The sequence below is a fragment of the Betta splendens genome, chromosome 9, assembly GCF_900634795.4.
Source record: "Betta splendens chromosome 9, fBetSpl5.4, whole genome shotgun sequence".
NCBI classification, from domain to species: domain Eukaryota; kingdom Metazoa; phylum Chordata; class Actinopteri; order Anabantiformes; family Osphronemidae; genus Betta; species Betta splendens.
In genome coordinates this window covers 30,118,661-30,143,233 of record NC_040889.2, presented here as the reverse complement: position 1 = coordinate 30,143,233, position 24,573 = coordinate 30,118,661, and the positions used below count along the sequence as shown (strand labels likewise).

Here is a 24,573-nt window from a genome sequence, read left to right as displayed (position 1 = left end):
AATGATAGAAAAATTACAATCATAATTAAAATAAGAAGAGCATATTAATACAATATCATAAGGTCACCAGATAAGCGTTATAGGATATGTGGACACGTGTGGTCATTATATTTCGACAAAAGAAATACCCTTCAATGTAAAAGAACATGTTTCCTCAGCAGATAAAGCATTAAACAACCCCAAAAGACATGTAAAACCAAACATTAGACATAAACTACTAAAGCCTAATTTTCTGTGTTCCCCTTTCTGTGTGTTTCCTGTGTAAGTGGCATACAGTATGTAATGGTACCATAATAAATATTCAGTTATCGTTTAGATTCCTCCTGCTTAATCTCAGCAGAACTTTATTTTGTTAACCATTGTTTTTTTTAGCACAACAGAATTCGTCCACACGGTGTCGCTAATGAATCGCGTCTGCGCACTCCCGAAATGCCCGGATGTTATTGTAGCTAGCTGTTTTAGCAAATCGGCTAGCCGCTGCGACGCCGCGGACATCTGCCGCATCGGGTACTTAAGGCTCTTTTGACTCCCATTCCCCATAAAAACTGGTTTTAAACGTCGGTATCTTGACGGTTGTTATTTATGATGATAGAATTTAATTAAACATCTAACTATTTTTAGGTCTTATAATAAAAATTTCAACCGATTTGGCGGGACTAGATCGGGTTAACAATACGACGAGCTAGAGGCTAAAGCAGCGAGACACAGGCTAGTTTGTTTTTTCAGGTAGCTAACTTAGCTTAGCAGGCCACAGCGGCTGTCATGGAAGACAAATCTTTTACTAAAGAATTAGACCAATGGATCGAACAGCTAAATGAGTGTAAGCAGTTATCGGAAAACCAAGTCAGGACGCTCTGTGAGAAGGTAAGTGATTTACAAAAACTACAATTTAATTATGAGTCAATCGACCTCGATCTCTATGTGGCCTATGTCGAGAAAGCGGCCCCGACTAATTTCTGCAACGAGGCAATGGCAACGCGGCTATTATTTGCCCCATTTTTGATCAGTCACCCTAAGGTCGCTTGGCTTTGACACCAAGGCCGTTTGTAAATCTCGTACGTTTGGCCGGGCCCCAGTTCCACCCTTCTAAGCCGCGTTTCTGTCTTTAGTTCCCAGGGAGTCCGTGGTTTCTGGGCGAACAGGCCTATGCTTCGCAGCTCTCGCTACTTTACTAGCAAATAGACGAGGCCCATTTTATAGCCTGCTTATGTACTATTGATTTCCGAGCACAGACCAGCATGTCACATATTCAGATCTGGCGTTCATGTCGTTTGTTTAGAGGGTAAACACAAGTGGTGATGCACTGCTTTGCACCGCACCCTTTATTGATCGATCCGGTTTTTATTGCATAAACCTGTCAGACGTCACTTCAGGTGTGCCTCAGCCTTTAAAGTAACTCGTACGGAACATTTTGCTCACTATTGACCTTCAGTGTTGTTATAACGCGTCTTTACATAAAAGGCCAAAAGCACATTACCGAAGAACTGCACATCCCCCTTTCTGTGAGAAGGAAACGAAGAACCGCCGGTCTGTGAGCAAAACCCAGAGAACGACGTTGAATATGTGACCAGTGAAATATGGACGACTGTTAAAGATCGGAGTAGACGCTTTAATGTAGGAATGGGCTTCATGGAGCAACACAGCCTAACATAACGATTATTAGTGGAACCCATGACGTTTAGCTGCTCCTAACGAGTAACCGTGATTTATCCTGCTGGTCTCGTTATAAAACTCGAACACATTAAACCGAAAAACATGTAGAGAATCTTTAATAGACCGCCGACCATATTTCTCATTGCGGTAGATTTTTCAAGCTGCAGGCCTCAACACGTTAAAGTAATCTATCTAGCTCACGGGGTTAAAACATTTGCACTTTGTCATGTCACTTGATCGGTTTATCTGAGATGTAGTAGGAAAAAAGATGTCAGATCAATAAAATTAAACGATCTTTGTTTTTTCCCTTAGGCCAAGGAGATTCTGACCAAGGAGTCAAATGTTCAGGAGGTGAGATTTCTTCTTGCCATCTGAGTCGTCTTTGTCACCACAAACCTATAATAATTAGTTTCCAGCCACGCACAGCTGTTATGTCGGGTGCCACAGTATCAAATGTGTAAAGGAAACAGAGAATTGGATTAAGATCACATTTAGTGTTTTTGCTGGAACAATTACTTATCGTTAGTAAAACATAGCTTTCGCCAGTGTTATTTCAGGTAATGCATGAGGTATTGTTACGTAAGTAAGCAACACTAAAAACTGGTTTGTGTTCTGTCAGAATTGGGTTACCACAAATGAAGACCTGCCGGTGCAGGTTGTTATAAATAAGATCCATAGTCGATGAAGACATTAGTGCTTAGTCACAAACCAAAGTGTATCTTAAAGAAAAGATTGTTTCACTTGAACAAAGTGTGTTTGTTTCCACATTTTGGAGAAGAATCAAGGGTGTGTGTATTTTCAGTGTTTTTCCTTCGGGTGTGTGTGGAAGTGAAAATGTCTCCACAGTCTGAACAAAATCACACCCTGTTTACACTGCAAACTGCGTCTGCTGAGCTCGCACACTTTCTTCTTTACAAGCAGTTCTTAACTCTATGTGCTGATGAAATTTGGTTCATTGTTTTTGTAGTTCAGCACAAGTGTTTTTTTCTATGCAATTTCCATTGCATAGACATTTAGTGTAACTCTGTGGTGGTTGACTGTGTTTATTAAGTGTAGTGAGACAACAAGTATAAGTCTAAGAAAAAGTATAAGAATTGTTTTTCTTTTCAGATTGATATTTGCCTTAGTTGACGAATATTAGAAGCCAATGTCAAATGATTGTGGTAATTGTACAGACACAATATTGTGTTGTTGTAAGTTCAGTATAATCATGTAATGGAATGAAAAGTATTACATTTTGAAATATTACTGGAATTTTTAATCCTATAAAACTGTGCCAGTCCAGTTTTCTTGCCCGCAACATTTACCTCTTAATAATTACACTGGCAGCAAACAATCCATAGGGGGATGCTTTATAGTTCCTATTACTGCTGCTGTTACCTCCCTCTGCACAATCACCTTATGGTCTGTCAAAGTTGTCTCAACCCACAAGTGAACCAAACGGAACAAGCATTGTAAATAACTATAAATGAAATATATTGAGGGCTTTAAAGGAATACTTTACAGCTAAAAAGCAAGTTGTTTTATGAAAATTGGATATTTTCTTAGCCAAAAGGTGCAAAAACGTTTACTGTGGTTGATCTGTGTCTAGAGAAAAGTGGAAAAAACAGCAGTATTGTGTTGTGGCTGAAAATGGTCAAATCCTACAACACACAGAATGCGCTAAGACGAGCCTCCCAACCTTCATTGATTGGAACATACCTGACTGCAGGGCTTGTAACTCCTCCAGCTTACAGACAAACGTTGGGACATTGCTTTATGCTTTTGACAAAAGGTTATATCTTAAGTGTGTTTGAATAAAGACATCGTTTCTAAGTCATTCAGCAGCTTTTTATTTCGAATCAAAGCAGACAGTTGTTAGAAAGCCACAGATTGTTCAATTAGCCAAAACCCTCTTCTTTTCTTCATCTGCTGTTAGTGGCTGGAACAACAAGACATTTGTCACTCCCAACGGTCTCTGTGACGATACGCGACCGGCGGATATTACCTACAAAAGGATGAAATGAATTATTAAATTAGTATTAGAGTTGCTGCCACCCAAATTAATGCACAGGCTAATATTAGCAATGTAAGCTAGCTCTGCACTCTGGCCCATACAAGTAACCACGAATATCAGACTGTACTAATACACTGTAGAACTCGCTGCATCCTGAACAATCCTAAGGCCATTAAATATCGGTGTTGTATGTGAGGAAAAACAATGGCTGGCACCAGTTGCGCTCCAGCTGGGGCAGATACGGAGGAAACCAGGAAGCACTAGTTGTAGTCTGTGAGCCCCCGGAAAGTGGCCAGAGCAGTTGAGAATGTTGTGTTTTACATCATCTTCAACTGACCTGGTGACTTAATGCAGAGGAATAAATCATCATTTTTCTGCGTAGAAATTATAGAGTAAGCTGAGTGTTCCTTCATTCTTAAATATGGGTCATCGCTCACTGAAAATTGAGCATTGAGTATTCCTTTAACCACGGTGCAGCAGACCCTGTTTTCAAAGTTGACATCTGAGGATCAGCATCTTTTTTTCAGAGCTTTAGCCACCATGCCTGATCATATATTAGTTATCTATAATTAAAAGACACCCTGTTCTGTTTATTAAGAGCAGCTGTGATACAGTGAAATAATCTATACAAATAATGAAACATAGAAATCAGTAATGTGCAGCATGTTTTCGTGTCTTTATTGAAATGATAACTTCACCTTTTTTATAATCTACTTTTGGCCTCCTACAGGTCACGTTTAGTTTATTTATTGTTAAGAATAACAAATACAAATATGACAAACGTATGAAAAGTGCAGGATGTTTAGGTCTTGACCTCATTCTTCATGCTTATTCTTCTGTATGAGCTTCTATTTACAGTTTGTTTTTCTATTCAGAAGAATAGTCAGAGCTGAGTTAAAGCCTTACAGGCTAATTTTACGTTTGTGGTTCTTTCCCACTGTTGAGCTGCTGTGTCTGTTCAGTGGCGATGACCCTGTGCTGATGTTGCCTGTCTCCTCAGGTGCGATGCCCGGTGACGGTGTGTGGCGATGTTCATGGTCAGTTCCACGACCTGATGGAGCTCTTCAAGATTGGAGGCAAATCTCCTGACACCAACTACCTGTTCATGGGAGACTATGTTGACAGAGGCTACTACTCTGTGGAGACAGTCACGCTGCTCGTCACGTTAAAGGTAAACGCTGTTTGTTAACTGTAATGCCTCAGTGGGTTTTTATAAAGGCTTTAAATCAATTAGCCAGTCTCATGTATCCTGTCCCGTCCCAGTGACATCAGCCAAAATCCATCTAGTATGAGGATGGTTGTCCTTAGACAAAGTACAAAGTTGAGCTATAATGCTTTGATTACAGTAGATTGTCTGTCAGGTAAAAGCAACGCAGATGAAGCTGTTGCTGAAACTCCCTGTAAAGAATGCACCAGTTATGTTCTTCTGTGAAATGTGAGTGGCTCAGCCTAAAAACGCCTACACCCGACAGAGGCCTGCAGGGCTCCTCCGCTACAGCTTGTGGTTTTAACACGCTTGTGTCACACAAGTAGCTTTATTTTTGGTCACTTCAGCCACTCGAACATTATTGTTTATCTTGGCTGTGGTTTAATACACACTAGGGCAGCTAACGATTATTTTGATAATCAATTAATCTGTCGATTATTTGTTTGAATCATCGAAAAAACAAAAGTAATATTACTTTTGTGTTTTCTAGCAAAACGTCAAATATTTGATGTTTTACTTATTCTAAATTTGAACTCCTTAAATTTCAAAACACAAAGGCGGGTGTTCGAATATTAAGACTTAAAATCCAAAATATAAATAAACAAACAAAGCATAGAGTTTTGTTGTTTTCTTGTGACAATCTGCAGCAGCTCCATTCACCTGACTGTGGGAGAAGACACGGGAACAGACACCTGTAAACTGCAGTGACTGCTCGGCTCCTTTTGGCTCTGAGGCAACCGTGACAACCACTAAAAACCATGTCGTCATATTTTAATGCTGCTGTTACATTTAGTGTCTGCACTGTTTTAAGTTGCACTTTTCTGTGGTGGCGCCGTTCATCACTATGGAGCCAGCTCATTATGCGAACTAATTTTTTACACAGAAAATGGATTAACTGTCAGCAGGAGTAAGGCTGCACCCTACAGTAGTTTCGTCATCTGAGCAATAAATATTAAACAAAGACAATGTTAACCTGCGAATAATGCAAGGTTCAAGTTCAAGTACTACAGCGACAGGAGCAACTAATAAAGTGTCGTCACGTGACGGATACATAGCGTTTGTTACAGCTGCTACATCCAGGACATTGTTTTCTTCTACTGTGCTTTACAAACCACGAGTTCTGCATAACTTGCAGGTTACTGTTAAGGTTGCAGGTTAATATTTAATGCAGATGAAGAATTAGGACCCAGCCTTTTTCTAGTTGCTTGATTATTTGATCCATTTTCACTGCCATTTTGCCAGCGTCTGCGTCATTTTGTCGTCACGCTGCACCATAAAATGAGAAGCCCTGATAATGGAAAATTATTATCGATTATATTGATTTGTTGTTGCAGCCTTCCATCCTTTGAAAAGCGTCCACCCGAGTTGTGCTTTAGGTTCTCTTGTCCTGCTATGGTCAGTGAGCTGCGTGGGGCTGCTATTGAATTGAGTACACGATGATGTCTGCGGATTATTGACGCCAGAGGCCGGTGTTTAAGTGGAGACAGTTGGTTAAAGCTTTAGATGAATTCATTACTAAACCCCAGATTTGCTACATTTCCAGTTCAATTTCTTTGTAATTCTAATTGCTCTTGTCCGTCAGGTTCGGTTCCAGGAGAGAATCACCATCCTGCGAGGGAACCATGAGTCACGGCAGATCACACAGGTCTATGGCTTCTATGACGAATGCCTGAGGAAGTACGGCAACGCCAATGTCTGGAAGTACTTCACAGACCTGTTTGACTACCTGCCGCTCACTGCACTGGTCGATGGACAGGTGGGAGGATCAGTCAGTTTGTTTGTGTTGACATACTATCGCTGACCTGTGGGTGTCGTTGGCAGCAGCCTCGTGTTTGGTTACTGTTCCTCTGTTAATACTTCATTAACTGTCAGCTTGTCAACCACGGAAATAGATACAGTACCTTGTCAAAGTATTCAACCCCCTTGGCATTTTGCGCGTTTTGGTGCCTCACAACCTGGAGTTAACATGGATTGTGAATTGAGTATTTGCATAATATAATTTACAGAATATGCCCACAACTTTGAAGATGTTTTTATTTTTTTATTGTGAAGCAAACAACAAGTAGTGCAAAACTGCTCCAGCTCCATCAGGTAGGATGGTTTGTGCTTGTGAATAGCAATCTTTTCACTGTGGGGATGGTGTTCTTTGGGTGATATGTTGGGTTTGTGCTAGGCATTGTTTTCTTTGATGGCTGATAAGTTCAATTTTAGTCTCATCAAACCAGAGCACCTTTCTTCATACATCCTGCGAGTCTCCCACATGCAAATTCAAAATGTGCCATGTTGTTTTTTGAAAGTAATAGCTTTTTTTTCTGGCCACTCTGCCATAAAGCCCAATGCTATGGAGTGTACGGCTTATTGTTGTCTTATGGACAGACACCACAGTCTCTGCTGTGGAACCCCGCAGCTCCTCTAGCGTTACCTTTGGTCTCAGTGCTGCCTCTGATTAATGCCCTCTTTGCCGGTCAGGGAGTTTTGGTGGGCAGCCGTCTCTGTGCAATGTTCCTTCCATTTGTTTATGATAGATTTGATGGTGCTCCTGGGGATCAAGATTTGGATATATTTTTTTAATAATATAACCCTGAGTTGCACTTCTTAACATTATCCCTATTTTGTTTCAGATCTTCTGTCTCCATGGAGGCTTGTCTCCCTCCATAGACACTCTGGATCATATACGAGCTTTGGACCGTCTGCAAGAAGTTCCACATGAGGTACTCCCACGCACAGCACAACTTGTTGGAATGCTTTGCGAGCTAGCTTTTATAGTCTGTCTGTGACTAGTTCAAATGATTTCAAGCAGAATCCTTCCTTCACTCTGACCTGTACATGAAAGTGAAGCTACATGGCTCATTTGATGTATAATGTTAAATTACTACATCTATGGCTGAGAGCTTTTGAGTGTGACTGTGCTGCCCTGGTACTTAGGGCCCAATGTGCGACCTGCTGTGGTCGGACCCAGATGATCGTGGCGGGTGGGGGATCTCTCCTCGAGGTGCTGGATACACCTTTGGACAGGACATCTCTGAAACCTTCAACCACGCCAATGGCCTCACCCTGGTGTCCCGTGCCCATCAGCTGGTCATGGAGGTTAGCTGTCAAATCTAAAGAATGTGGTGATATTTGTAGATACAGATGGAGGGTCTTAAAGCAGCCCAGTTTTTTCATGACAATGTAGTACAATAAAGCGCAAATTGATCACGCTATGGTTCAGATGGTGTTCAACTGAAGCCAATGCTACCACTCTTACTGTCTGACCTGTCATGACCTGAAGTCTTAAGTATTTGATGTGGTATTTTATTGCATGTCATGCTGACTTGTGTACTTGTGTACTACTGAAATCACCTGATGCATGTTGTGTACTCAGGGCTACAACTGGGGCCATGACAAGAACGTGGTGACCATCTTTAGTGCTCCAAACTACTGCTACCGCTGTGGAAACCAGGCAGCCATAATGGAACTGGACGACACTCTGAAATACTCTTTGTAAGTTCTGTTCAAGATGTTAAAATGTCAGGTTGAGTTATTTACTGATTGTATCAAATAACAGTTTGTGTGCAACATGAAAAATAAAGAGTTCCGCTGCCTTAAAGCTGAAGGTCTAGTGCGCAGACTTTAACAGCTGCAGTTAAGCAGCTCCGCTGCTTCCACTTCATTTTCCCCTTAGCCATGTAGAACACGTGGTCTTTATTGTATTACATTCAGTATTGAAGGGCAGAGGGTGCGTTCATACTGTATCTTTGAAATGTTTTGTGATGGAGCAATAGACGTCTCACTGTAACCAACCTTGTATGCCTCACCAGCCTTCAGTTTGACCCCGCTCCTCGCCGCGGTGAGCCCCACGTGACCAGACGCACTCCTGACTACTTCCTGTGAATGTTGATGCCATCCCGTCAGTCATCCACGAAGCTCCACCCTCTCTGCACCCCCTGCCCCACCTTCTCATTTGGATGGAAAAAGAGATATTATTGATGATACTGTACCAGGAAGAATAGAAATAATTGGCTGATAAGATTTGAATAAAAAGAGAAGCTTAAAGTGGCCCCTAAACAGTTGTTTTCAATATGTTGTCATTAATGCTGTGCTTCTTGGAAAACAACTCCCGCAATTATAGTCTGTTTTTTTTTTTTGTTTTTGTTTTTTTGTTTATTACCTGTTTGAAGATGAGATAATAAAACTACCAACGTGGACCAAATGTGCCATATTCTTATCCTTTTACAACTTGTACAACGTGCAAAGTTTCTTTTTCTGTTGATTGTTTTTTTTTTATTTCTTTAGAACAGCACTAAAACCCGACCTACCTGACATCACACATCTCATGCATACAGTACCTGCTTTTTCTGTTGCAAGATCATTTTTAAAAATCGAGGGGGAAAAAGTTTGCTTCAAGTAGTACAGCTGTGAGTTTTAGCTGCCAATGGCCGCAGCCGGTGGTCATCTCGGCAAGTATATTACTGTAATTTGAATAAAGACAACAGACGTGAAATAAAATATCGCATTGACGAACTACTGGGCTGCGTCTGTCTCATTGGTTTGATTATTGCTTCAAGGATGCTTGAAATGCTGCTGTTCAAGTCGGTTGAAATGTAATTTTTGTTTTGTTTTTTCTAGTAGCTGTTACATCGCGATTGAAATGGAAGAAGGCCAGAGCTCAGTTTCTCAAAGTAATTAAGTAGTATTTTTTTTATTTAAATTAGTAAATCCAATGAAAAGGTACGTTTTTCGCGGATTTTAACTGAACTATCGCGATAATTGTCGGAAAGCGTTCAACGAAGTGTTTTGTGCACTCCGCTACTTGGAAATTCTGCCGTTACCGTTGTCAGCTGGTGGGAGGTTCGGTTTTGGGGTGTCTTAGGCAGGTTCGGCCCTTCATTATCTGGTAGATTCACATTTAACTGCTGGCCCATATTTTTGTTAGTGCACGCTCAGTTAGCGGTTAGCTTAGCTCGCTAACTAGCACAGTAAGCTAAAAACATCAGCTAGAGACAGGTTCCCAAACCCTTATATGAAACACGGGTATTAATTATCGAACTGTAACAGACGAATGGTAAAGTATAAGCATACATTTGTTTTTGTAAAGTAGCCTGTGTCTCCAGAACAATTATAATATTCACGCTCATGTAGCATCAGGCTACTGCTGCTTTTCCATCCGTAACATGAGCCGGTGGAGGAATCAAAAGCACTTTATGCCTCGTGTTATGTTGCAGAATCATATTCACCTCTTTGGTGAAGCAAGATAATCTTGACACAGCGTTATATCATAATAATAACGTGATATATTAATAACGCATCGACTAGCTTTGAACCTACTTGTCTGTAAATATAATCCATAGTTAGAGTGAAGTGATGAAACTACGGCCCACAGACTGGACTTCCCAGGAGCTGTTGCCCATCAGGTTCATCTGACGCCATGAGGGCAGTGGTGCTGCCTGTCTGATCTCCGTTGGCCTCTATGGATGATGTGGTTCTGCACTGTCGGCCTGGATCAGCTTCTAGGCTCAGCTTTCTGCTGGAGACTGCAGAGAAGGTTCTGGAGCCATTCTCATGTCGGACTTCTCCAGTCTTCACCTCCTGGTTTCCTACCTCCGCTGACCACCAGCTGCCCATTAGACCTGCCAGACCAGCTCCTGTCGTCACCTCCTCCACGGACAAATTAACTTTTGAACCAATCACCAGTGCCTCTGTAAAGACACAGCAAAGCAAAGATGCCATGCGTGGCTCCGAAACCCTGGACAAACTCCTACCATTTTCACACTTCAATAAACCCCGGGGTCGGACCAGACTGTCTCCTGGGAAACAGCCAGAGAAAGATAAAGATGGCCACACTGCTACAGACTGTCCGATCAAACGGTCCTGGAGCGTGTTTTCACAGAGAGGAGTTCTGCTGCAGAGCTCCCAGTCTTTGTCCAAACAGTTCACCCACGTGGTGTCCATCCACAGCCTCCACCTCCGCCAGAGGGCCAAGTGGGCGATCAGTGAGGTCAACTGTGGGGCGGCCACCAGCATCGAACAGGTCAGTGCTTGGCTGTGGCTCTTACTTGAGTGTGACCTGGTGCATTTTGTTTTCTTCCATAGAGACACTTCTTGGTTAATCAAACAATTCTAAACATTTGAAGGACTCATCTCTGTTGTGGATACTTGCTGGTTTTACCCTTAGTAATAAACCACATACTGATCAGGCCCAGTCAGTCATCTCCCAATTATGGCTCCTGTTAGTGGAGACCAAACCATTACCGTTACCATTATCAGCTGACTATTAATAAAAACCTCCGAGCTTTATTGTAAACACTGAACGCACAGTTTACGACTCCGGGTCTTTTTCCACTGAGGGTACTGTCAGTATTCTGACACCTTCATCTCATCAACACAGTCTCAGCAACAAGGTGTCATTATAACTGACATGGAGTACACAGATATATGCTCCAGAGTTCATGAGCGCCTTCATTTCTTGCAGAGGCTCAGACTATTGTGTGTGTGTAAAAAGATCATGTTGATCTTCTACAAAGCAGCTATTGAATCTGAGGTATGGTATCACTAGCTTTGGGAATTTAACGGTTAAATCAGGCACGCAAATCCTTGGCCTTGTCAAATTGACAGGGACAATTATGGTCACACCTGCCTGTCATAGTCCACAGAAACTGAGCAGGCCCTGTATAGACAAGCCAAGAATATTGTATCTGATGTGACACATGTACTGTACTCTGAATATCATCTTATGAATTCAGGGAGGAGATACAAGGTTCCTCTGTGTAGACTAAACAGGTATAAACACCTTTGTTCTACTGTCAATCGAAATACTGTAATGTATGTTGCGACTATATTTGTGTTATGAGGTGTGGCACATTCTCTATCGAAAGAAAGAATTCTCTCTTGAGAGACAAATGAAGGGCCTTTGAACTTGTGCCCTCACCCTCCACATCTTCTATATCTTTTCCTCCAGCCCTTGGTACTTCTTGATCTTCTCGTGCTGCTTCTTCCTGATGTTGCTATCACCTGGGATCTATCACTACAGCCTTGTTTTCTTGTTTGTCCACCACTACTGTGTCTGGTTGGTTGGCCATTACCAGCTTGTCAGTCTGTACCTGGAAGTCCCACAGGATCTTAGCTCTGTTTGGCAGAACAGCAAACAGTTTGGGTTTTAGATGCAGTTGTAAGTAAGGAAACAATCATTGTGTGAGTGTTTAACCAGGTGAAAAGGTTTGGGGCCTCCACACGTGGTTCCATTCCTGGATTACAGTTTTTTCTGTGACAGAAAGGACATTTGAGAATTTCTAAACATCCTTCCTCTCTCGTCCTTTTCTCCTTTTGACATTCCTTCACCTCGCTAACCTCACCATCGTCGGTTCTCCTCGCTGCAGGTGTGGCGGAATCTGACCCGATTTATCCAAAGAGCCAAGCTGCCAACATGCAACGCCAACATCCAGAGGGAGCGGGCCGAGATCTGGGTGTTCTGTGATGTTCTCCATGCTGAGCAAGTCGGGCATTTTCTGAAGGAACAGCTGCAGCTGTCGGGCAGGATCAGCCTGTCCGTGCACAGACTGGGGAACATCTTTAGCTTGTAGAGCTGGAGTCATTCATGGGTTGATGACATGCCCAGCTATTGAAACACTGCAAATGCATTTTTTTCATGTCTAAATAAAAAACAAACATTTCGGAAAAACCTCTTGAGTGAGGTTCCCATAATTCACTCCTACTTCTGATGATATTTACACTTTAACATGTACCACAATAAACCTGATTATTCAGCGCAGGCCGCTTAATGTAACTGTGTATGTAACAATATTTGACCAAAGTACCAAACCTTAATTGTGCTTAAGAATTTACCTCATTATTTAATAAAGTGAATCAAAGCCACAAACACAATTGTCCCCTTGAGTTTAATCCCAGTCTGTGTTGTGTATCCATGCAAGTTGGTGACAGAAGGATGTTACATCCATCATGGAGAACCCCTCCATGTTACTGTTGTTTTTTGTTTTTCATGCTGTCACACTGCTGCTACGAAACAGAAATTTCCACATTTTCCCCAGAGTCGTAAAGTCGTATCGTATACAGATGTTCACATTAATGTGTGATGTACATAAATGAATAGAATATTTTAATGAAGACTTTTTAATAATAAATGAAATTTTAGTCGCGTTTGCACCTTGTTAACGGTAAGTAAGATCTGACTGAATGAGGGCAGCTCACAGCACAAACCGATCATCATCACCACCATCATTGTCATAACCTTTATCACCATAATCATCAACATCACTGTCATTATTAGCACAATCATCATAATCATCACTATTGTCATCACCACAAGGATGTTCTTTTACTTCCATTCAGGGCCGAACCTGGGCAAGTTTGCGCCCTAGGCGAGACCATGATTTAGCAATAGCATATTAATTTGAAAGCAATCAGTACTTAGTTGTGTAGAGCCATTGTGTAAAACCTTGCATTACAAACGGTGCTGCTAATAACTAACCATGTGCTATAAATAACACGAAGTGATCCCACTAAAGAGAGAGATAACTCCTGAAAATTTAGTGTTTAATTTGCTGGCGGTCCCGACGTGACAAAGAGTCTTATTTTGACAGATCTTGCCGGAAGCGCTTTTAGTCTTTGGATGACGCACACTTTACGCTGTTTGGTCTTGGACGGATGAACAACGTCTGTGTTCATCTTGAAAACAAGCCTGAAAACAACGGGTTATTTCTGGTTCGGACTACATTTGGACCTCGTGTATGCTGACTACTCAATGATGGCGGCCACTGTTTGCTCTGCCGAAAGCGTTTGTTGGTGAAAATTAGACAAAGGTGAGCCGAAGCAGCGTCTGGCTAAGCTAACAGCTAAGCTAACTGACACAGACCGTCATTGTCGTTTCCGGTTTCCTGGAGGAATTCACGGTCTGATCATGTTTGGTCGCGTATCACGATGTTTACAGTGCTAATGTGTTCCGGGTTAAAATGTATTTGTATCACTCGTAGAAGGTTGTATTCGAGGAATGACGTGAAACGAACATCGATGCGTTATCATTACTAAACTTACCGATTTATAGACCTAACATGATCCAATGAAGGAGGAGGATAATGGTGATGAACGTCATCAAATCAATCAAGTCCGTTTAACGTGGACTGAAAACTACCAGAACTGTTGTTGGCTGTTCATTTGAACATAGGAGTCTGTAAGGACATTAGCCCGACTCGTTTCTGCGTTTGGAACGAGGGCGGACGCCTCAGCTGAAACAAGCACCAGTAACTGATGGAATCAGGATGTGTAACTTGGCATTTATTAAAACTAAGCTGTTATTAAAAGTATTAAAATAGGTTGTCTGGCGCGTGATCTGCGAACTGCTTTTATCATGAGATGCTTTCGGACGCGTGGGGCTCAGCAGCTTCCTGGGGGAAGCCCTGCACCGCAGCTCAGACTTCTTCTGGGTTTAAAATAAAACATTAGGACTTCCAAAGTTTTTTTGATTCGTTCACTCAGACTTGATTATCTACTATAGCGCCACATAGTTCAGTCAGTAGTGTATTTCACGTTTCTTCACTGTTTTTTGAATGATCCTGTTTGTTTTCATGAATCACCTTGTGCTGCTGACGCCCTTTGCAGCCCCTTCCCCTCACTGCTAAACCTCGACCTCCTCTCTCCTCCCAGGTTGATCCACCACCTCCCCAGATGTGGCCTCCACCTTTGCTTAGACTCCTGTTCATGAATGGCGTGGACAAATTGATTGAGCGGCTGTGGCTCGGATTGGAGGGATGACATGGAGACAGGGGAGACACAGGCTGATGGAATATTTACCTAGTGTAGTGTCTCCACACCAGATCCCTTTAGAAGAGTAAAAAGTATTTTTTTATATATATATATTTCAATTCCGAGCTGTGTTTATTAGTAATTGTGAAGCCATAATCAGCTGACAGCAGCAGACGTCAAGATGAGCTCTGAGGGTTTTCAGTACAGAGCACTGTACGACTACAAGAAGGAACGGGAGGAGGACATTGACCTGCACGTTGGAGACATGCTGTTGGTCAGTAAAGGAGCTCTGCTGGCTCTGGGCTGCAGCAGCGGAGCCGAGGAACAACCATCGGAGGTCGGTTGGCTGCCGGGATTTAACGAGACCACACAGGTAAACACACACGGCTGTCACAGGAAATTGGACCGATCATTTAAGTTTGACTAAGGCTTTGACTCTGATGTGAGCGGAGGGGCATTAGGAACAACATGACACGCAGGTCATGCGTTGCTTCAAATCATCACTAGTGGATGAAGCTCAATATGCACCTGCTAATTTTTCACTTTTCAAACCCAGTTGATGCAAGTTTATGATTAGATTTGGTTTCCTTCGGCAACACGTGGTTCAAGAGAAATAGAAACTCTGACCTCAGATCTGTTACTCTGACGGCTAAACAAAGCCTTATCTCCTAACAGGAGCTTTTTGTTCTGTTTGGAGCTAAATTTAAACCTTGGTTGCTTTTTAGAGGAACTTGAAACTGCAGAAGTAGATGCTTGGTGAATAGTAAGTTATTAACATGATGCCTCTTATGCATAGTGATGCAAGGGCGGAACTTGGCAGCAGTAATGACTTTAGATGTTGGTCCCAGAGTTGATCAGAACCTTGTTGATATGCAGCGTTTTCCCGTTGCATGTGGCTCACTCTTAAAGGCTCTGTGTAAGTTTGTGCAGCATGTAAAATGGAGCACATAGTGTATTGAAAAGATGCTGCAGAAGTCGGCTAAACGACACATGTGCCTGCTGCCAAAGCTTTCAGCTGTTCAGGCGTTTGGAGGAAATGTACCCAGGCATACAACCCACACTCTTCTGTGAAAGGTATCCCCACACTTCACACTGTGGCTTGTAACATCCTGACTCACTCGCTGTCTCTCTGCAGCACTTGAAGGTTTTATGTTGCAGCGTTTTGCCAGTAACCCTTGCACCACCACCACCCTGTGCTGGTTCAGCCTGATCTTATTTTTGTGAATGTCAAATGTTTTTTGGTTTTGCACTAAAATTACAATCTACATGAACTATCTGTTAGGAGCTGATGCAGTTTGTCAATCACCTTGTGATATGTACGTAACCCCCCCCACAGGATAATCCAGTTATTTTTTTCTAAAGGTGTCATTTTTGTCTGTTTGCTACAACAGCTACACCCAAGTCGTCCTACAGTAGCCAGAGGCAGCTACGCTTAGGTCTCAACATGGTGACGGTTCCAGTGTCCTGTCATTCTGCTGTAGTTGAGCAATGTCATCTACTGAGACATTATTTATTAATATTTATTGTGATGTCTGATCTCACTTGACCCCATATGGCCGGCAGGAGAAGGGCGACTTCCCGGGGACATATGTGGAGTTTGTTGGCAGAAAGAGGATGTCACCGCCAACTCCTAAGCCCCGCCCACCCAGACCTCCATCCGCAGCATCAGCACGGACAGACTCAGAGTCCGAGGGTGAGTAAAGCTACTATGTCCATGATGTGAAGACAACAAGTCTCTGTTCCCAGTACAACGAAAGTAAAATGAATTCTCTGCTTTAATAAATATAATATATAAAAAGTTTTGTCTTTGTTGGGACCCTGCTAGCTGTCGCTGTGTGAGCAATCCAGGCATCACTCAGATCAGATCCTGTCACCTCGGTGAACACACAGCTTACATTGTCAGAACGGTATCGGAGGCATCGTTCTAAACCCATGGCTACTGAGTTCTGTCAGGACTCTGCTGTCATCTGGACTGGAGGTTGGGGTACAAGTACTGGTAGAAACTTCAGTTTGAACAAGTCCTTTACTACTGCGGCTGAAGGCTGATTCAACCATAGAGCTCTAGATTATAATAGTAGCTGCAGGAAGCATCTGAATTAACTTTTCCCACGGTGTGGGCTTGTGCCCAGCTGTTGGTAGCTTTCGTCTCTTCATCTTGCTGCTACGTCAAAAAACTTTATTGATCCCTGAGGGAAAGTGTAATGTGCATACATGTACCAAATTTCTGCATGGAACACATACACACATTCATATTCAAGAGAACCTAATACTGATCAGCTGTGGCTGAAGGGGCTCCTCTGTTCAGCCACACACTGTGTGGGGGTGGAGGTGTTGTCTATAGAGAGGAGTTGGACCAGCATCCTCCTCTCAGCTACAGTATGTGTGGGGTCCAGCTCCACCCCCAGAACAGAACCAGCCCTCCTGATCACTTTGTCCAGTCTGTTACTGTCTGCTACATTACACATACATACACTGGACCCACAGACTCATAGAACATCCTCAGCTGGAGCTGCAGACGTCAAAGGACCTGAGCCTCCTCAGGAAGTACATCCTGCTCTGAGCCTTCTGGTTCACAGCAGAGGAGTCCTTTTTCCAGTCCAGTTTATTGTCAAAGTACACTCCCATTTTTAATAGTGAGAGCGGTGACAGCACTCCCAGATTTCCTAAAGTCTATCACCAGCTCCTTGTGTTTAATGGTCCATAAGCTGATCCACTCTAAATAACTTTGCATCTGTGCCCTTCGTTCCTACGACTGTGACGATGTCCTGTAGATCATGCTGATTTATGTGCACGGCGGTTAAAAGTAACTTCCATGTGACTGGGTCCTACTGTGACTACCCTACCCCTCAACGTCTACACAAACAACAGGCATGTCTGACATTCTGTACCAGCAGGGAGACCTGCAGCAATAAACCAAGCCCTTCCTTTTCTCTGTATCTGTCTCTGTTCTTTAGGCTTCCTTCTGCCAGATCTACCGGAGCAGTTTGGACCCCCGGACTCAGCCCCTCCCCTCCTCACCAGACTGATGGAAGCCATAGAGATCAAAGGTACCAATAAGTTGAATGTGAGGTTCTGCTCTCGATAAAGGTCATCAACCAACAACTCTAAAAATGTGCATGTATCACTGACAGATTCTGCAGTTCTTGTTTTAAAAGCCGTGCCTGGAAAGGTCCACCACATCTGAGCAGCTTGTGTAGTCTAGACAGCATAGTCACTGATGGTTTGTTTATCGATACCTGTGTGCAGGTCTGGACAACCCCAGTGTGTACCGCAGTATGAGTGGAGGAGGCCCAGACACACGGCAGCTGGTCGACACCGGTGAGAGCAGAAGATGGACCTGACCATCTAGAACAATCTGCCCAGACTTTTCTCGAGCCACAGTTAATAACTAGTGTGGTTCCTCCCCAGATCTGGAGCAGCTGGATGTGTCAGCCCTGTGTGATGGGGTGGTCCGCTTCCTACAGGATCTCCCGGGTCCTGTCCTGCCATCTGTGCTCCAGAGTGACATGATCCATGCAGTACAAGGTCACCAAATCCAGACCCCAAGACTGATCTTGAGATTACTGCAGTGGTTTGGCTTGAGGCTCATGGTTCTGTCTTGTTTCTGCTGGCAGAGGTGCGTGACCTGGAGGACTGTGCTCAGGTGATACGGGGTGTGGCGGCTTCACCAGCGTGCCCGGCTCAGTATGGCCTGACCCTGCTCAGCGTGGTTCGACACCTGGCCCGGCTTTGTCTGCACGGTCCCAGAAACCAGCTGAGCCCACGAAGCCTGGCTGAGCGCTTCAGTCCGCTGCTGTTCAGACAGGCTGCAGGGTGAGCATCATAACTGTAACGCAGCTGTAAACATCCAACGAGTTTAGGTAGAAGCTCTTACTTTGCCGGTGATCAGAAGGACAAAGAAGATGAAGACTCAGAACGAGGTTTAAGCAGTGTTCGGTCTGTTGAATTGGCGGAGGCGTCATCTTTGTGTGGTGCTGTTACCTTCCGACGAGCCAGACAACGCTTTGGCTTTTCTGTGGGATGTGGGTTAGTCTTGCTGATGGGACGGCTAGGTCCGGCAGGCACCGGCTTAGGGTCTGCTCCTACCGAAGACACACATCACTAGAGAGTCATACAACGGACCAAATACGTCCTGGTTGTTATAAACTTTGCTTCGTAGCTGTTGTTTTAACCCCCAGTGTGTGCTGGGTAATGGTGTCACATGGTTGTACCAAGAAGAAGTCCGATACGCTGCTGTCTCAAGCCATTAGAAAGAGACAGTTTGTGCTGCAGCGACCCGGTTCTGTGTGTGAGCTGCAGTCACGGGACATCATTGCCCTTTAATCAGTCTTTGTGATGTTGCTGTTTCTGACTCTGGTTCTTTTCTCATCAGGTTTGAAGCTACTCTGGATCCTTTGGTTCAGGTCCTGGAGGTTCTAATAACCAGTGAGCTCAACATGATCCAGGCTGCACCAGGTAACAAACACACCCATCTCATGAGATGTTTAGCTCCAATGTTTATCCTGAGGGAGTCTGACGGGCCCTAAACCAGACGCATCCACCTGCTTTGCCAGCATTTGATCTGGGAGGGCTGAGATTGTTCAGACAGAAACCTTCCAACCAGGAACGAGTCCTGATGCTGTTGATGGTTTGTTAAGGAATGTTCTGGACCAAAAATTATGATCATTGTCCGACTTAAATAACACAAATACCTTGTGTTGTGTCTTGTGGCATCAGACCTGATGCTACCACTGCGCCATCGCACATTTGTCCTTCTAACTCTGGGTTGATGTCAGGTCACTGCTGGAAGGCACCTGATTGATATTTAGTTGTATGTTAATGGCATCTTGTACATTCGTTCCCAGAGCTCTAGGATGTTGAGGACGGTCGTAAATAATAAATCAGAATGTTTTCCAGTAAAATCTGACTTTGGACCAAATGATCGGTTTGAATTGATGAACTAGATGATGATGTCCATGTACAACACTCCGTCCAGTTGTTCCCATGTGTGGAGGAACAATGTTGGATGCTTCGCCACAGCACCGGTTGTCTGATTAGACTGAACCCACGGACGGACCCTCCTCTGTGACACAGCCGGGTGCCAGCACACGCAAACACACACGGTCGTATCTGTTGGTCTCTGACGAACAGTCAGGTTGAGCAGCAGCTCAAACTATGACATCATCCATCCAGGGATGCAGCGGAGGGGAGGGGAGGGGAGGGGGCGTTGCCTCGGTGATCTTTCTGCCGTCACAGGATTGGCTGTGGGCACCAGTGATGTCACACATCTCCAAGCTGCTCTCCTGAGCTTTGAACTGAGCTGAGAGAAGGAGGGAGACGGGCACAGACAAAGTTGAGTCCTTTTAAATGTGCAGCATCTGAAGACGATGCCTCCGACTGGATAAATGGAGTCGGAAGGAGCCGCTTTTTCCTCCTGAGTCAGTGGAGGTGCAAAGAGAAGGACACTGATGTGAAACAGGACTTGATTTAGGCAGTTTTCTACTGGAGGTTGAAGCTCCGTGTGCGGTCTTTGGGGATGACGTCAGCTTTTCCCAGGCAGGTTCACAGCTCTGCGCTGTGGACAGGTGGCCACGGCACAACAGGGGCCGCGTTAGCGTTTCTCTCTGAAGCGCTGCAAAGCTTTGAGACGCTTTAGAAGCTGACATGGAGCGAGACCAAGGAGGCGGAGCTGAGGCCGAACCAGCCAGAGGGCGGGACAGGATCCGCTGCTACATTAACATGCAGAGTCCAGGTAGGCGTCAGATCTGTAGCTGCTCAGGATTCATTCAGCGCTGGTCCACTTGGACCTTTAGCTGCTGTAGTTTTCACCTGACTTCTGTTCAGGTGGGAACGTCACGTCCACACAGTCCTCAAAGCCACTGACCGCTTAAAGCCTAGAGATTCTACTGTGACTCTATAATGTCCTCGGTTTTGATTTGTAATGCTTACAAATCTGCAAGTTTTTCTTTTTTGCTACTGTTTTGAGATGAAGTCACTCAACAAGATGAGAAAAAGCATCATATTTAACAAGTTCTGGGTTAACGGGGGCACAAACGATGCCCAGATCTGAGCAGATGTGACCTTAACCCCACTTTCTCTAAGCGATGGCGCCTCGTCAGTGTAGACTAATTAATGGTCACTAGTGACTCTCCTTATTACCTTCCTTTCTCGTTGCCTCTGTCACAGCTTTACCTCCTAAACCAGTGAAGTCATCCACTCCGGTACCTCCCAGTAGTTTCAACAACAGCATGGCTCTGCAGGACGCCGAGTGGTACTGGGGAGACATCTCCAGGTAACACACACATGTAGCTCACCTGTTACGAGAATAGACATACATAGACTGTGACGCAGCTGCTGCAGGGGAGAAAGGAGACGATGCTGGAGGCGAGTGTCAGTTCTGGCTGATGTGTTTGTAGGGAGGAGGTGAACGAGAAGCTGAGAGACACGGCCGACGGAACATTTCTGGTCCGAGATGCTTCTACGAAGATGCACGGAGATTACACCCTGACCCTGAGGTACACAGTCCTGCTGCGGCAGTGGCTACACAGCATCCAGTATCACGTGTTGAGCCAAAGGCAGCTTTTATTCCTTATTATGAGGCAAACGTTTGCTGTTAATAATTTGAAATGTCCAGCAAACTCTAACATTTCTAACGTTTAACGACATGTGTGGCTGCCTGCAGGAAGGGAGGCAACAACAAACTGATCAAGATCTTCCACCGGGAGGGGAAGTACGGCTTCTCAGACCCTCTGACCTTCAGCTCAGTGGTGGAGCTCATCAACCATTACCGGCACGAGTCTCTGGCCCAGTACAACCCCAAACTGGACGTCAAGTTGCTCTACCCGGTCTCCAAGTACCAGCAGGTCTGTGCTGCCTGGTTCTGGTTCCCAGAATCCACAGCAATAACGGGTCCATTAAGAGCTGTGTTGTGTTGTATTTGTTCAGGACCAGGTTGTGAAGGAGGACAGTATAGAAGCTGTGGGCAAGAAGCTGCACGAGTATCACCTGCAGTACCAGGAGAAGAACCGAGAGTATGACCGGCTGTACGAGGAGTACACCAGAACCTCGCAGGTACCAACTACCAACTTAAAGGACACTCTGCATACACCTTAAAATAAGCCGGTACGCCAATGGCACCGCATTACATCATAAACATGTTCCTTACTTGTAACAACAGCTGCTGTGTTTTGACTGACAGGAGATCCAGATGAAGCGAACGGCCATCGAGGCTTTCAACGAGACCATAAAGATCTTTGAGGAACAGTGTCAAACTCAGGAGCGCTTCAGCAAAGAGTACATTGAGAAGTTCCGTCGGGAGGGCAATGACAAGGAGATCCAGAGGTAGGCTGTTGTCATGGTAACTGCATGAAGTCCTTTAAGAGTTGCACTTAAAAAAAAGCCTAGTTGCCATAACGACAACCTGCTTCTAAATGTAAACTGATATTAAAACCCGGTAAACGCTGGTGGTCGGTTTGAACCGAGTCGTTTGATCTGCTCCTCTGTTGAAGGATCATGGAGAACTACGACAAGCTGAAGTCTCGGATCAGTGAGATCGTAGACAGCAAGCGTCACCTGGAGGTGGACCTGAAGAAGCAGGCCGCCGACTACAGGGAGATCGACAAGAAGATGAACAGCATTAAGCCGGACCTGATCCAGCTCCGCAAGACGAGGGACCAGTATCTGATGTAGGTCTTACCCCGACACGCCAATGCAGATGAAGCCTGGAGCCCATGAGTTACACTAACGTGCTCGGTGTCTGACAGGTGGCTGATCCACAAGGGAGTCCGTCAGAGGAAGCTGAATGAGTGGCTCGGCTTGAAGAACGAAACCACCGAGGAGTGAGTTTACCTTTGGTCCCCCCTAGTGGCAGCACAGAGTAGCACACGGGGTGACGTCATGCTAACTGGGTCCTCTCTCTCAGCGAGTACAGTATGGTGGAGGATGAGGAGGACCTTCCTCACCATGACGAGAGACTCTGGCGTCTGGGGAACCTGAACCGCAGTCAGGCCGAGGCTCTGCTTCGAGGGAAGCGGGACGGGACCTTCCTGGTCCGGGACAGCAGCAAACCGGGCTGCTACGCCTGCTCTGTGGTGTAAGTGTCCTCCTCAGCCTGGGCTCTTTGCTCCCCGCTGCTCGTTCTCACCTCTGTTTCTCTGTTGTGTTTAGGGTGGATGGAGAGGTGAAGCACTGCGTCATCAACAAGACCAGCACCGGCTACGGCTTTGCAGAACCCTACAACCTGTACGGTTCTCTGAAGGAGCTGGTTCTGCACTACCAGCACACGTCGCTGGTCCAGCACAACGACTCGCTCAACGTCACGCTGGCCTTTCCCGTCTACAGCCAGCGACGGTGACCACCAGCCACGGCTCAGTGGACCGAACGTACTGACCGGAAAAGCTGCGTCGACTGGGACTTCAGGGCTTTAGATTTAATGCATGTTGATGCTTTTTCTTACCTATGGATGCGTTTTCCCGACCTTGGCTCGCCTGCAGCCAGACAACAACCCCACAGACGAAGCAGCCGGGCGGGTTTCCTGTTGTCCAGGCCTCGGCTGAGGAAACCAGACCCACTAAAATCCAATCATCCGACTTCTCCCGATCATTTCTAAGTTTCCAACTGTAGGTGGTGAGGTGTCGGAGCTGGTCTGAACTGGATGACTGCAGCCGAACTCATTAACACAACGCATTCATTGACTCGTGTCAGAGGAGGCTGAATCTGATGAGGGCGAATCTACAGAACCATGCAACATCACCTCATCCTGAGCTGAGGTCCGCTGACATTTTCACCTCAGTAAAGATCAGCACAGTCGTCCAGTGAATTTGAAACTGAGTCTAAACTCTTTTTGACCTTTTGTTGAACACTTCATTTTTCCACATTGTTGCTTAGCACATTCATGCTCATTGTTATTGGTTATTGTGTTTCCTTACTAATGTTGTGATTTCTGAAGCGACCGGGTTCATGGTGACGCTGTGTTTTCTGACACTTCTTTTAGATTCAGTGTTGAGACAACTTGATAAAGATGAAACCAAACTCGAACATGAACCAAATGTGTAAATAGTGAGTCATTAAACTTTGAGGCCTGGAATAAACATTTTGACGCTTATACGATAACTGTCTGGAGAAACGCTTGCCTCCTCCCGTTTTCTGCAGACCTGTGACGCTCCTGTGGGTCTTTAGGTGACGCTACCTGCTGGCAGACACACGTCTGAACAAAGTTATGTATTAAACCAATTAACCAGAAGTAATTCAAGGTGTGTTAGTCATGCAAACTTCCGCAGTGACTGTAGTGCATGGACGGTGAGAGATGGTGATGTGTGTTGGTAAAAGTGCAACAAACTGTGGTAGGTTGAGGACAGAACAGAGAGAGAGACACCAAAATGATGCCACAGATGCAGCAAGCAGTTTTCCAGCTCCACCTACCAGCTGCTTGCAGGCGTGAGGAGGAAAGGGCGGCAGAGCAGGAGGGTCGTCGGTGATAAACGAGCAGGTTTTTCTAGATTGTTTTAGCTAAAAACTCGACACAATGACCAAAACCAGGAGGTAGACAGAGCCACTGCCCAGCGTTTAGTCTGAACCCTCCTGCCTGGATGAAGGGGTTAGCTGTGGTTTTACTTTGACGGCCACTTCTACGTCAAAGAGTTTGTGCTTGTCTGGTTTAATGCCTTTTGACTGAAATAAGAAACTGCATCTGTCTTGACGTTGCATCAGGCAGCTTGTCATCGTTCTGTCACTGCAGGATGACATTTGACCTCTGATTATGGATGAGCCATTTCTTTCTTCACACATGAACGTTCACGTTTATGGAGTGTTTTAGACAACTTCACCTCCATGGCTGAGTGACATGTTCACAGGAAGCGCTGGCGTGTTCAGCCTCAGGGGAATTGTGGCGAAGGATCTGGGGTCTGTGCTCGTCGTACTCGTACCTCTGCATGAAGGTGGGGAAGGAGGCCGTCCAGGCCCGTCCAGGCCCGTTGGTTCCTCTCTGGGGGAGTGGTGATCTGCC

The 24,573-nt window shown here is 44.9% G+C and overlaps 3 protein-coding genes across 10 annotated transcripts; all 3 read left to right on the top strand.

Moving 5' to 3' along the window:
• The first annotated feature begins 454 nt into the window (after nt 1–454).
• On the top strand, nt 455–9,362 carry LOC114862288 (serine/threonine-protein phosphatase 2A catalytic subunit beta isoform). Its single transcript, XM_029162444.3, has 8 exons — nt 455–864; nt 1,966–2,004; nt 4,650–4,820; nt 6,439–6,612; nt 7,478–7,567; nt 7,782–7,943; nt 8,221–8,339; nt 8,657–9,362. The coding sequence occupies exons 1-8, from the start codon at nt 763–765 to the stop codon at nt 8,727–8,729; spliced, it is 930 nt and encodes a 309-aa protein (XP_029018277.1). The 5' UTR covers nt 455–762; the 3' UTR covers nt 8,730–9,362.
• A 55-nt stretch (nt 9,363–9,417) lies between these two features.
• zgc:101664 (uncharacterized protein LOC450064 homolog) lies at nt 9,418–12,513 on the top strand. Of its 6 annotated transcripts, none has more exons than XM_029162446.3 (3): nt 9,418–9,566; nt 10,187–10,866; nt 12,212–12,513. In XM_029162446.3, exons 2-3 carry the CDS (start codon nt 10,306–10,308, stop codon nt 12,413–12,415), a joined length of 765 nt encoding a protein of 254 aa, XP_029018279.1. In that variant the 5' UTR covers nt 9,418–9,566; nt 10,187–10,305; the 3' UTR covers nt 12,416–12,513. The 6 variants fall into 6 exon arrangements, with proteins under 6 accessions (XP_029018279.1, XP_055367070.1, XP_055367071.1 ...); XM_055511095.1 differs by having other exon boundaries at nt 9,518–9,708; XM_055511096.1 differs by having other exon boundaries at nt 9,518–9,712; nt 10,233–10,866.
• Nucleotides 12,514–13,444: 931 nt separating this feature from the next.
• On the top strand, nt 13,445–23,675 carry LOC114861410 (phosphatidylinositol 3-kinase regulatory subunit alpha-like). 3 transcript variants are annotated; one of them, XM_029160568.3, is made up of 18 exons: nt 13,445–13,651; nt 14,493–14,964; nt 16,155–16,284; nt 17,546–17,638; nt 17,838–17,909; nt 18,000–18,116; nt 18,206–18,404; nt 18,964–19,046; nt 20,757–20,862; nt 20,987–21,085; nt 21,253–21,433; nt 21,516–21,641; nt 21,769–21,911; nt 22,079–22,255; nt 22,334–22,408; nt 22,492–22,662; nt 22,737–22,933; nt 22,979–23,675. In XM_029160568.3, exons 2-17 carry the CDS (start codon nt 14,773–14,775, stop codon nt 22,921–22,923), a joined length of 2,151 nt encoding a protein of 716 aa, XP_029016401.1. In that variant the 5' UTR covers nt 13,445–13,651; nt 14,493–14,772; the 3' UTR covers nt 22,924–22,933; nt 22,979–23,675. The 3 variants fall into 3 exon arrangements, with proteins under 3 accessions (XP_029016401.1, XP_029016400.1, XP_029016403.1); XM_029160567.3 differs by having other exon boundaries at nt 22,737–23,675; XM_029160570.3 differs by lacking the exons at nt 13,445–13,651; nt 14,493–14,964; nt 16,155–16,284; ... (3 more) ...; nt 18,206–18,404; nt 18,964–19,046 and adding an exon at nt 19,065–20,322 and having other exon boundaries at nt 22,737–23,675.
• The last annotated feature ends 898 nt before the right edge of the window (nt 23,676–24,573 follow it).